General features: G+C 49.6%; 1 protein-coding gene across 1 annotated transcript in view; it reads right to left on the reverse strand.

Moving 5' to 3' along the window:
- The window catches only part of LOC147105427 (complement component C9-like), a 130,021-nt gene extending 117,485 nt beyond the window's left edge, over positions 1-12,536 (reverse strand). Inside the window, 1 exon segment of the mRNA XM_086011730.1 lies at positions 12,423-12,536. Within this exon segment, the coding sequence (XP_085867856.1) occupies positions 12,423-12,532 (110 nt within the window). The 5' untranslated portion in view covers positions 12,533-12,536.
- Between the last annotated feature and the right edge of the window lie 1,183 nt (positions 12,537-13,719).

Below are 13,719 nucleotides of genomic sequence, written 5' to 3' on the forward strand. Positions count from 1 at the left end.
GAGAGTTGGGATAAATGGTTCATTCTCAGACTGGCAATCAGTAACTAGTGGTGTTCCGCAGGGGTCAGTGCTGGGTCCCCAACTCTTTACAATCTATATTAACGATTTGGAGGAGGGGACCGAGTGTAACATATCAAAGTTTGCAGATGATACTAAGATGGGAGGGAAAGTAGTGAGTGAGGAGGACATAAAAAACCTGCAAGGGGACATAGACAGGCTAAGTAAGTGGGCAGAGATTTGGCAGATGGAATACAATACTGGAAAGTGTGAGGTGATGCACTTTGGCAGGAAAAATCGTAGAGCAAGTTATTGTCTTAATGGCAAGAAACTGGAAAGTACTGAAGTACAAAGGGATCTGGGGGTCCTGGTGCACGAAACTCAAAGGGTTAGTATGCAAGTGCAGCAAGTGATTAAGAAGGCCAATGGAATGTTGGCTTTCATTGCTAGGGGGATAGAATATAAAAATAGGGAGGTATTGCTTCAGTTGTACAAGGTATTGGTGAGACCGCACCTGGAATACTGCGTACAGTTTTGGTGTCCATACTTAAGAAAGGACATACTTGCTCTCGAATCAGTACAAAGAAGGTTCACTCGGTTAATCCCGGGGATGAGGGGATGGACATATGAGGAGAGGTTGAGTAGATTGGGACTCTACTCATTGGAGTTCAGAAGAATGAGAGGCGATCTTATTGAAACATATAAGATTGTGAAGGGGTTGGATCGAGTGGATGTGGGGAGGATGTTCCCGATGATGGGTGAAACTAGAACTAGGGGGCATAGTCTTAGAATAAGGGGCTGCTCTTTCAAAACTGAGATGAGGAGGAACTACTTCACTCAGAGGGTGGTAGGTCCATGGAATATGCTGCCCCAAAAAGCTGTAGAAGCTACATCATTACATAAATTTAAAACAGAAATAGACAGTTTCCTAGAAGTAAAGGGAATTAAGGGTTACGGGGAGCGGGCAGGAATTTGGACATGAGTCTAGGTTCGGATCGGTCATGGCCCTGTGGGTAGCGGAGCGGGCCCAGGGGCCGTGTAGCCTGATCCTACTCCTATTTCATGTGTCTAATTCTGTTAGATTCAGGAGATGGTTCTGTGATAGTGGATTGGCGGTTAGGATCAGATCAGCCATGATCTTATTGAATGGCGGAGCAGGCTCGAGGGGCCGATTGGCCTACTCCTGCTCCTATTTCTTATGTTCTTATGTTCTTATGTTCTTCTGGAAAGCTCGTTTACATTCGTCACTCCACTTCCATGGTACCCCCGTTTGCAGTAGGGTGTTCAGTGGGTGTAGTACGGTAGACAAATTTGGTAAGAACTTATGGTAGTAGTTCACCAGCCCGAGGAACGACCTCAGTTGTGACACATTTTCCGGTGCTGGAGCCTTGACTACTGCCTCAATCTTTTCAGGGGACTTATGTAACCCCTCTTTATTAATAACGTGGCCACAATACGAGATCTGCTTCTGGAAAAATTCGCATTTGTGGCGATTAGCTCGGAGCCCATATTCCTTCAATCTAGTGAGCACCTGCTCCAGGTTGGCGAGGTGATCACTGTTATTTTTACCCATGACCAGGATGTCGTCCAAATAACACTGGGTCCCTGGAATCCCTTGCAGGACTTGTTCCATTGCCCTTTGCCAAATAGCCGGAGCTGATGCTACCCCGAACACCAGCCGGTTGTATTGGTAGAGACCTTTATGAGTGTTGATCGTGAGGTGCTGTTTCGAGGCTTCTTCTACCTCCATTTGCAGGTACGCCTGGGCCAGATCAATCTTAGTGAAGCGTTTCCCTCCAGATAGCGAGGCAAAAATATCTTCAATCCGCGGAAGCGGATATTGTACAGTGTGAAGGATTGGGTTCACTGTCACCTTAAATTCCCCACGGATGCGAACCTTCTTTGGTTCCCCAGGCGTATTACTCAACGACCTCTTCATGACAGGAACGATGGGTGTAGCCCACTCACTCCAGTCCACTTTGGACAGTACTCCTGAACGTTCCAAACCTTCCAGCTCTGCTTCGACGGCTGGGCAGATCGCATAAGGTACCGGTCTGGCCTTAAAAAACTTTGGGTTTTTATTTTCCTCTATTTTGATCATCGCTGTTGTGCCTTTTAGTGTTCCGAGTCCCTGCTGGAACACTTCGTGTGCGTCAGTTAGCATTTTTGACAGTTGTCCAGGTGTGATGTCGTCATCCTTTTTGGCATCGACAGTCAGTGCTTGTATGGAATGCCAATCTAGCTGTATCTTCCGGATCCATTCACGTCCTAGTAGTGGTGGTCCTCCATCTGGCAATACATATAGGTCCATTTTTGGTGTTTCCTTGCCGTTATATATAACGTTCACCCTTATTTTTCCTTTGGGGTAGACTTTTTGCCCCGTGTATGTTTTCAAGACAATCTTTGTATCTCTCAAGGGTATATGCGAGAATAGCCGCTTGTAGTCCCTTTGGCTTATGACTGTTAGGGCTGATCCTGTATCCAATTCCATTTTCACTTGGACTCCTGCTATCTTGAGCGTGACCCAGATAGTTTGGTGATCTTCCGGTTTGATCACATTATGTAGTTTCAGACAACCCAGCTCCTTGCTTCCGGAGTCTGTGTCACTCTTCTGTTCGTCTGAACTACTCTCCATCACCTTATGTACCTTCTTGTACTTCTCCTGTGGAGATTTCTTGCTGCTGGTTTTCTTTCTCGACCTGCAGACTCTTGCTATGTGTCCTACTTTTCCACACTGCCTGCACACTTTGTCCTTGAACCAGCAATCATTATGGTCGTGTGTTGTTCTGCCGCAGCGATAGCACTTCACTGTTCCGTATGACATTTCATTTGTGCCATATTCTTGCGGTCTCCGTTGTATCTCTGCAGCGCCCCGTGCTGCTGCTTCGTGTGATACTGCAATGCTGAAAGCCTTGTCCAGCGTAAGATCCTTTTCTGATAGAAGCCGTTACTGGGTTCCTTCACTTTGAAGCCCACACGCAAACTTGTCCCTTAAAGTATCTGCTAGTCCCGTTCCAAACTGGCAGTGTTTCGATAGCTTGCGCAGTTCCGTTAAATACTCAGCATTACTTTCATCTTTATGCTGGTTCCTTTTGTGAAACTTAAATCTTTCTGCTATCAGCAGCGGTGTGGGGTTTAAGAGTTTGCACATTCTCCCCGTGTTTGCGTGGGTTTCCTCCGGGTGCTCCGGTTTCCTCCCACAGTCCAAAGATGTGCGGGTTAGGTTGATTGGCTACGATAAAATTGACCCTTAGTGTTAGGGGGATTAAATACGTGGGGTTACGGGGATAGGGTGGGATATGTGTTGGTGTAGGGGTTACGGGGATCGGGTGGGATATGTGTCAGTGCAGGCTCGATGGGCCGAAATGGCCTCTATCTGCACTGTGAGGTTTCTGCGATTCTGTGATTCTGTGAAGTGGTCCTGTAGGATTGACACTATGTTTTCAAAATCCTTTTCTGCTGGCTTCTCTGGGGTTACTAGGTTTCGTAGTAAGCCAAACGTTTTTGCACCCATTGAATTCAACAATACCAGCGCTTTCTTGTCATCTGGCACTTCATTCGCCTTGCAGTATACTTCTATGCGTTCGACATATGTCGTCCATTCTTCAACTTCATTGTCGAACGCTGTGATACTGCCGCTCTTCAGCATTTTTGGATGTGGTTAGACTGGCTTAAAATGGCGTCTCCCGCGCTTTCCTTTCTTCCCCACTGCGGCTTAAAATGGCGTCTCCCGCGCTTTCCTTTCTTCCCCGCTGCGGCTTAAAATGGCGTCTCCCGCGCTGCTGCCAACGCCGCTCTCGGCGGTCCTCGTGGCAAATGGCGACGCCCTGTGGCTTTCGTGCGCTGCTCCTGCGCTGCTGCCAATGCCGCTCACTGCGGTCCTCGTGGCAATGGCACCGCCTCGCATTTTCCTGCGCGCCTCTCTCCCCTGTTGACGCTGCTCGGCCCTTGAACACCAGCTGCGCTCTGCTCTCTCTCGTCTCTCTCCCCGTTGACGCCGCTCGGTCCTGAACACCGGCTGTGCCCTGTGCGCTTTGCCCTCTCTCTCTCCCCCGTCGACGCTGCTCTGCCTTTTTCTGTGCCGCTCTGTTGGCTCTAGCCGCCGCTGTCCGGGAAGTGTCTGCGCAGTACCTGTTGCCAGCCCGTTTCGCTGGACCACCGTGACTGGAAAGCCAAGCCTGGCTCTCGACAGCCTCCCCTGCGATGCTCAAATCTCCGCTGGATGACTGGGCGGTTGCCCGTGGTCGACGCCCGTGCTTCTGGACTCGACCTCCTTCCACTGTTGTCCAGGAGCGAATCCCTGGGAGGTGATGCAGAGTTGCAGGTAGGTTCGAATCTGCGTCGTCGCCAATGTTATATCCGTGTATCTTAATGCTGTGTCCTTCAATAATCAGACAAAGACTGCAGGGAACGATCAACAGGTGTTTACTGAATGAGGGTTCAAACTGCAACTGACTGTACAGATCACTACTCAGGGTATATATACAGGTGTGGTCACTGCCGGTACTACAGGATACAGGAGCTGTAAAAAGTAGTTCTCCCCCTTAAAGGTACATACATTACAAGTCCGAACCTATCTGCAACTCCGCATCACCTCCCGGGGATTCGTTCCTGGAGATTAGTGGATTGGAGGTCAAGGCCAGAGACTCGGGCGTCGACCACGGGCAACCACCCAGTCATCCAGCAGAGACTCGAGAATTGCGGGGGAGGCTGTCGAGAGCCAGGCTTGGCTTTCCAGTCGAGGTGGTCCAGCAAAACGGGCTGGCAACAGGTAGTGCGCAGAACCTTCCCGGACAGCGGCGGGCTAGAGCCCGACCGAGCGGCACAGCAAAGGGCCGAGCAGCGTCGATGGGGGAGAGAGAGAGAGGGCAGAGCGCACAGGGCGCAGCCGGTGTTCAGGGGCCGAGCAGCATCGAAGAGAGGGAGAGAGAGACACGCAGAAACCCGCGAGACGCCGCCATTGCCACGAGGACCGCCGAGAGCGGCGTTGGCAGCAGCGCAGGAGAAGCGCGCGAAACCTACAGGACGCCACCATTGCCACGAGAACTGCCGGGAGCGGCGTTGGCAGCAGCAGGGGAGGAAGGAAAGCGCAGGAGATGCCATTTTAAGCCATTGGGAGACGCCATTTTAAACCACACCCAAAATACCGAAGAGTGGCAGTATCACCGCATTTGACAATGAAGTCGAAGATTGGACTACATATGTCGAACGAATAGAGGTATACTGCAAGGCAAATGAGGTGTCAGATGACAAGAAAGCGTCAGTATTGTTAAATTTAATGGGTGCAAAGACGTATGGTTTATTACAAAATCTAGTAACCCCAACGAAGCCAATGGAAAAGGGTTTTGAAGACATAGTAACGATACTACAGGAACATTTAAACCCCACACCGCTGCTGATAGCAGAAAGATTCAAGTTTCACAAACGGAACCAGCATAAGAATGAAAGCAATGCTGATTATTTAACAGAACTGCGCAAACTATCGAAACACTGTCAGTTTGGAGCGGGACTGGCAGATACCTTAAGGGACAAGTTTGTGTGTGGGCTTCAAGGTGAAGGAACCCAGGAACAGCTTTTATCTGAAAAGGACCTTACGCTGGAAAAGGCTTTCAGCATTGCGGTATCATATGAAGCAGCAGCACGGGGCACTGCAGAGATACAACAGAGACCGCAAGAATATGGCACAAACGAAATGTCATACAGAACAGAGAAGTGTTATCGCTGCGGCAGAACAACACACGACCAGAATGATTGCTGGTTCAAAGACAAAGTGTGCAGACAGTGTGGAAAAGTAGGACACATAGCACGAGTCTGCAGGTCGGGAAAGAAAACCAGCAATAAGAAACCTACCAAAGAAAAGTACAAGAAGGTACATAAGATGACGGAGAATAGTTCAGACGAACAAAAGAGTGATAACGACTCCGAAAGCAGGGAACTGAGTTGTCTGAAACTACACAATGTGATCACAATGGAGGATCACTGAACCATTTGGGTCACTCTCAAGATAGCAGGAGTCCAGGTAAAGATGGAATTGGACACAGGATCAGCCCTAACAGTCATAAACCGACGGGGCTACGAGCGGTTATTCTCACACATACCCTTGAGAGACACAAAAATTATTTTGAAGACGTACACGGGGCAAAAAGTCTACCCCAAAGGAAAAATAAGGGTGACCGTTATATATAACGGTAAGGAAACACCAAAACTAGACCTGTATGTATTGCCAGATGGAGGACCACCATTACTGGGACGTGAATGGATCCAGAAAATACAACTGGATTGACATTCCATACAGGCACTGACTGTGGCTGACAAAAAGGATGACAACGTCACACCTGGGCGACTGTCAAAGATCCTAACTGACACGAAAGAAGTGTTCCAGCAAGGACTCGGAACACTAAAAGGCATGACAGCAACGATTAAAATTGAAGAAAACCCAAGCCCAAAATTTTTTAAGGCCAGACCGGTACCTTTAGCGATCCGCCCAGCCGTCGAAGCAGAGCTGGAGAGTCTGGAACGTTCAGGTGTACTGTCCAAGGTAGACTGGAGCGAGTGGGCTACACCCATCGTCCCTGTGATGAAAAAGTCATTGAGCAGCACGCCTGGGGAACCAAGGAAGGTTCACATCTGTGGGGACTTTAAGGTAACAGTGCACCCGGTCCTTCACACCGTACAATATCCACTTCCGCGGATTGAAGATATTTTCGCCTCGCTATCTGGAGGGAAATGCTTCACTAAGATTGATCTGGCCCAGGCGTATCTGCAAATGGAGGTAGAAGAAGCCTGAAAAAAATACCTCACAATCAACACCCATAAAGGTCTCTACCAATACAACTGGCTGGTATTCGGGGTAGCATCAGCTCCGGCTATTTGGCAGAGGGCAATGGAACAAGTCCTGCAAGGGATCCCAGGGACCCAGTGTTATTTGGATGACATCCTGGTCACGGGCGAAAATGACAGTGATCACCTTGCCAACCTGGAGCAGGTGCTCACTAGATTGCAGGAATATGGGCTCCGAGCTAACCGCCCCAAATGTGAGTTTTTTAGAAAACAGATCTCGTATTGTGGCCACGTTATCGATAAAGAGGGGTTACATAAGTCCCTAGAGAAGATTGAGGCAGTAGTCAAGGCTCCAGCACCGGAAAATGTGTCACAACTGAGGTCGTTCCTCGGGCTGGTAAACTACTACCATAAGTTCTTGCCAAATCTGTCTACAATACTACACCCACTGAACATTCTACTGCAAACTGGGGTGCCATGGAAGTGGAGTGACGAATGTAGACGAGCTTTCCAGAAGAGCAAACCACTAATCACATCGAAAGAGTTATTGGCCCATTACAACCCAGCACTACCAATTCAGTTGGCGTGTGATGCGTCACCCTACGGCATTGGAGCGGTGCTGTCGCAAAAATTCTCGGATGGCTCAGAGAGGCCAATAGCCTTTGCGTCACGATCACTAACCTCAGCCGAGCGTAACTACGCCCAGATTGACAGGGAGGCCCTCAGCCTAGTGTGGGGAGTGAAAAAGTTCAATCACTATCTGCACGGGCAGAAATTCACCTTGCTGACCGATCACCAGCCTCTTGTCTCCATTTTTAATCCGAAGAAGGGCGTTCCGGTGATGACTGCGCAATGACTACAAAGATGGTCACTTTTTCTAGGGGCGCACCACTATGAGATTGAATATAAGGGCATGAAACAGCATGGAAATGCTGATGGGCTATCATGCCTGCCACTGCCTACTGCGGAGGAAGCACCAGCAGTGGATCCTGTCGAAATATTCCATTCGACTATAGTTGAATACCTACCGGTAACTAACGCTTGTATCGAAAAGGAAACCCGAAATGACCCGACACTGTCTCGGGTATATGATTTGACGGTGAAGGGATGGCCAGCACATGGCGAATCACTGTTGCCAGCATTCTCGACAAGGAGAGAACAGCTGTCAGTGTGCCGGGGGACCTTGATGTGTGGATCCCGAGTGGTAATTCCACCCAAGTTAAGGGATAGAGTGCTCAATGAGCTTCATGAGGGTCATCTGGGAGGGGTAAAAATGAAAAGCCTAGCCAGGGCTTATGTGTGGTGGCCGGGAATCGATAAACAAATCGAGGACCTGACCAAGAGTTGCTCAGGATGCCAGAAAGTCCAAAATGCACCATCACAGGCCCCTCTACACCCATGGGAGTGGCCCTCATCTCCATGGCAACGGGTGCATATTGATTTTGCTGGTCCATTCATGGACTCAATGTTTTTAATAGCCGTGGATGCGCACTCGAAGTGGCCTGAGGTCATCAAAATGTCCTCAACCACCACGGAGAAAACTATTGCAGTCCTACGGACCATTTTTGCCAGGAATGGCTTGCCAGAACAGATTTGCTCCGACAACGGACCACAGTTTGTGTCCGAAGAGTTCCGGAGCTTCTTGAAAAAGAATGGGGTAAGGCATTACACATCTGCCCCGTATCATCCAGCCACAAATGGATTGGCTGAGAGGTTCGTACAAACCTTTAAAAAGGCAATAAAAGCTATGTACAATGACAACATTCCGCTGCAGCACAAGGTGGACAATTTCCTGTTCGCTTACCGGAATGCGACACATGCAGTCACCAACCAGGCCCCAGCCATGATGTTCTTTAACCGAAGGTTAAGATCTCACCTGGATTTGCTCAGAACAAACGTACGAAGAGATGTTGAGAGTAAGCAATTCCAGCACATCCATGAGAAGCCAACAAGGAGCTTCAATGTAGGGCAACCAGTCTTGGCCCGCGACTACCGAACAGAAAAATGGCAGCCAGGAACGATATGCACACGGCAGGGCCCACTAATGTACACAGTGGACGTTGGGAAGAGCATCGTGAGATGCCATGCTGACCAGATCCTAGAGTCACAGGAACAAGTCAACCCCATGCCTCGCCCATACGTACCTGGTGATGAACCCGACGTACAGGTCGCATCTACCCCAGAAACAGTAGCATCGGAAGCTGATGAACCAACCGATGACAGGGGGCCAGAATCGCCTCCGCACCAAGAGCAAGACACTCGGGAAAGGCGCTATCCAGAAAGGATCAGGAAGCCTCCCCAAAGACTGAATATATAAATAGACTATTTTCAGCTAATGTTGCATGTTAAAAGTGTTAATTGTAATTAGTTTGATATTTAATTGTTAAATGAGTGTTATGGTACTGTTAATCTAAAAGGGGAGGAATTGTAATGTATATACCTTTAAGGGGGGAACTATCTTTTACAGCTCATGTATACTGCAGTACCGGCAGTGACCACACCTGTATATAGCACTGAGTAGTAATCTGTACAGATCAGTTCCCGTGTGAGCCACTTTGAGTAAACACCTGTTGTACCGTTCTCCTGCAGTCTGTGTCTTATTATACACGGACACAACAGATAGCTTTCTGTTAACTAAAGGTATTACGGGCTCTGGGGCAAAGGCGGGTATGTGGAGTTAGGTCACAGATCGGCCATGATCTCGTTGAATGGCGGAGCAGGCTCAAGGGGCTGAATGGCCTCCCCCTGTTCCTATATATCTGGTTTTCCTCTCTCCATCTCTCAACCGTGACTCAGTGGGTAGCACTCTTGCCTCCGAATCAAAAGGTCGTGGGTTCAAGTCCCGTTCCAGAGACTTGAGCACATAAATCCAGGCTAACACATCCAGTGCAGTGCTGAGGGAGTCCTGCACTGTCGGAGGTGCCGTTTTTTCATAGAGATTCATAGAGATAGGAACAGGAGTAGGCCATTCGGCCCTTCGAGCCTGCTCCGCCATTCAATGAGATCATGGCTGATCTTTCGGATGAGACGTTAAACCGAGCCCCGTCTGCTCTCTCAGGTGCATGTAAAAGATCCCATGGCACTATTTCGAAGAAGTAATGGAGTATAAAAGTAGAGAAGTCCTGTTACAACTGTACACAGCGCTGGTGAGACCACACCTGGAGTACTGCGTACAGTTTTGGTCTCCTTATTTAAGGAGGGATATACTTATATTGGAGGCAGTTCAGAGAAAGTTCACGAGGTTGAATCCTGAGATGAAGGGGGTGTCTTATGAGGAAAGGTTAAGCAGGTTGAGCCTATACCCATTGGAGTTTAGAAGAACGCGAGGTGATCTTATTGAAACATATAAGATTCAGAGGGGGGTTGACAGGGTAGATGCAGAGAGGATGTTTCCCCTCGTGGGGGAATCTAGAACTAGGGGGCATAATTTCAGAATAAGGGGGCACTCTTTTAAATCGAAAATAAGGAGGAATTTCTTCTCTCAGAGGGTCGTGAATTTTTGGAATTCTCTTCCCCAGAGAGCTGTGGAGGTTGGGTCATTGAATATTTAAAAATAACAACAGAGAATGCTGGAAAAACTCAGCAGGTCAGGCAACATCCGTGGAGAGAAATTTGAGTTGACGTTTCGGGTTGAAACCCTTCTTCAAAACTGGAAAGAAAAGAAAATAGATCGAAGGCAGGGCTGCGATCGAACAAAAGAAGAAAAGGAGACAATAAAAGGTATTAGAAGCCAGATGAGATGGTAATGGGCCCGTGGAGACAAAAGGCAGCTGAGATTAGGTGTGAAGTGTACTGGCAGGATAAGGACAGCTGCCAGGTGAGAGAGAGAAAGAAAAGGAAAGGAGGGGGGGGGGGGGAAAGGAGGACCCAAAACAAAGGGGTGGAAAAAATTTAAAGGAAAAAAGTAATAGAGGCCCAGGTTATGATCTGAAATTATTGAACTCGATATTGAGTCCGGAAGGCTGCAAAGTGCCTATTTGGAAGATGAGGTGCTGTTCCTCGAGTTTACGGTGAGCTTCCGTGGAACAATACAAGAGGCCAAGGACGGTGAGGTCCGAATGGGAATGGGGCGGTGAATTAAAGTGACAGGCGACCGGAAGCTCGGGGTCACCCGTACGGACTGAACGGAGGTGTTCCGCAAAGCGGTCGCCCAATCTGCATTTGGTCTCCCCAATGTAGAGGAGACCACATCGTGAGCAGTGAATACAGTATACTAGATTGCAATTACATAAGAACAATATACAGGAGTGCAATATATATCTTGTCCGAGGGGCAGCACCTCCGACGGTGCAGCGCTCCCTCAGTACTGCACTGACGAGTCAGCCAAGCACGATGTGCTCAAGTCTCTGGAGTGGGACGTGAAACCCACAACTTTATGACTCAGAGGCGAGGGTGCTATCACTGAGCCACTGGCTGACAGAGTGTAATATGAGCTGCTTTTATGCTGTGCAAAAAAAATCTGTGCTAGCACCACCACTTAAATTTAGCTTCCAAATTCCCAGACCTCTCTGCCATCAAGACTACGCTTCTCCAATGGACTAGTGATCCAGTGATCAGTGGATCACGAGTGGAGCGCGGGGCCAGGGATCGCGAGAATATCAGTGCTAATCTGATCCTGAGAGAGAGACAACATCATTCATGTCCGAGGCCGGGACCCAGGAGCGAGGACGAGTCCAGCAGCGGGGTCGGGGCCCAGGAGTGGCACAGCATGGACCAGCAGCGAGGTCAAGGCCCAGGAGTGGCGCAGCGTGGACCAGCAGCGGGGTCGGGGCCCAGGGAAGGTGCGGCACGGGCCAACAGTGAGGTCGGGAGGCCCACAATGCATCCTACGAAACCCAGGCGGAGAGGACCTGCGGGAAGGAGGGAGGAGGACAGTAGCAGTATGTGTGTGTGTGTGTGTGTGTGTGTGTGCTAGGCTGTTGTAGCAGAGCCTGGTCTCCAATCGTCTTGGATTCCCTTGCCATTGGACCATGACCTTGCTCTGTCAAGCCCGTGTGGTAGCTGGTGTGCAACGGCCACCCCACGTTAAAAGAATTCACACACAGGCATCTTCCACCCTTTAAAATGAAGTTCGGGACCTGGCATTGGACTCATCAGTCACCTGAGAACTCATTTTTAATGTGGAAGCGAGTCATCCTCGGTTCCGAGGGACTGCCTAAGAGAGAAGAGAAAAGGTGGAGATAGACAGATTTTTGAACGATAAGGAAGTCAAGGGTTATGGGGAGCGGGCAGGGAAGTGGAGTTGAGGCCAAGATCAGATCAGCCACGATCTTATCGAATGGTGGAGCAGGCTCGAGGGGCCGAATGACCGACTCCTGCTCCTACGTCTTATGTTCTTATGTAAGTGCAGGGGGGGTTATCCCCGGTGTCCTGGGGCCAATATTTATCCCTCAATCAACAACAGATTATCTGGTCATTATCACATTGCTGTTTGTGGGAGCTTGCTGTGCGCAAATCTGTTGCCGAGTTTCCTACATTACAACAGAGACCACATTTAAAAGTACGTCATTGGCTGTGAAGCGCTTTGGGACGTCCTGAGGCAGTGAAAGGCGCTATAGAAATGCGAGTCTTCTTTCACCGCTCCTGTTTGAAATCTGGTTTGAGACTTCGGTGTCCAATGACACTTACTATGCACACGTGCTTACCTTTCCATACCCTCCAAGTCAGCCAAAAGTGTCGCAGGGAACAGCAAAACATAGAGGGACACGATGGCAGAAGTTCGAGTCATCTTCTCCTGAGCTGGGCTGTCACGCATTGGGGTCCTGTAGAGCAAGAGATCTAAATAGAACATGTCTGTCAATCATCGACAGAGCGGCCCAGCTCTCGCTGAAGTCATTAACTCATTGTAGGTCTGCCGTACAGCTGACAAAAATAAAGCTGGGCTTCTGTTGACGAGCGACAGGAATCGGTACAAGGCCTTTGCTGACTCAATTTGAGACAAGAGTAAGGAGTGAGACGAGGAGTCAGGGGCAACTTTTTCTCCCCAAGGCTAATCAACTTGTGGAACAGGTCCACCAAGGAAGGACACTGAAGGGGGCATGTAAATGGGGTCAAGAGACTGGAAGATGTGTTTCTGGAGAGAAAGGGGTCTGGAGGTAGGAGTGGTTGAGAGATATGGAGAGAGGATGGGTAGGTGGGGTTGGGGATATAGTGAGAAGGTGGGTAGGTGGGGTTGGGGATATAGTGAGAAGGTGGGTAGGTGGGGTTGGGGATATAGCGAGAAGGTGGGTAGGTGGGGTTGGGGATATGGGGAGAAGGTGGGTAGGTGGGGTTGGGGATATAGTGAGAAGGTGGGTAGGTGGGGTTGGGGATATGGTGAGAAGGTGGGTAGGTGGGGTTGGGGATATAGTGAGAAGGTGGGTAGGTGGGGTTGGGTATATAGTGAGAAGGTGGGTAGGTGGGGTTGGGGATATAGTGAGAAGGTGGGTAGGTGGGGTTGGGGATATGGTGAGAAGGTGGGTAGGTGGGGTTGGGGATATGGTGAGAAGGTGGGTAGGTGGGGTTGGGTATATAGTGAGAAGGTGGGTAGGTGGGGTTGGGGATATAGTGAGAAGGTGGGTAGGTGGGGTTGGGGATATAGTGAGAAGGTGGGTAGGTGGGGTTGGGGATATGGTGAGAAGGTGGGTAGGTGGGGTTGGGGATATAGTGAGAAGGTGGGTAGGTGGGGTTGGGGATATAGTGAGAAGGTGGGTAGGTGGGGTTGGGGATATAGTGAGAAGGTGGGTTGGTGGGGTTGGGGATATAGTGAGAAGGTGGGTAGGTGGGGTTGGGGATATGGTGAGAATGTGGGTAGGTGGGGTTGGGGATATGGTGAGAAGGTGGGTTGGTGGGGTTGGGGATATATTGAGAAGGTGGGTAGGTGGGGTTGAGGGATATGTGGAGAAGGTGGGTAGGTGGGGTTGAGGATATGGGGAGAAGGTGGGTAGGTGGGGCTGGAGATAT

Source organism: Somniosus microcephalus, chromosome 18 (assembly GCF_052327205.1).
Source record: "Somniosus microcephalus isolate GS21.2 chromosome 18, FLI_Smic_1.0, whole genome shotgun sequence".
Classification (NCBI taxonomy): Eukaryota; Metazoa; Chordata; class Chondrichthyes; order Squaliformes; family Somniosidae; genus Somniosus; species Somniosus microcephalus.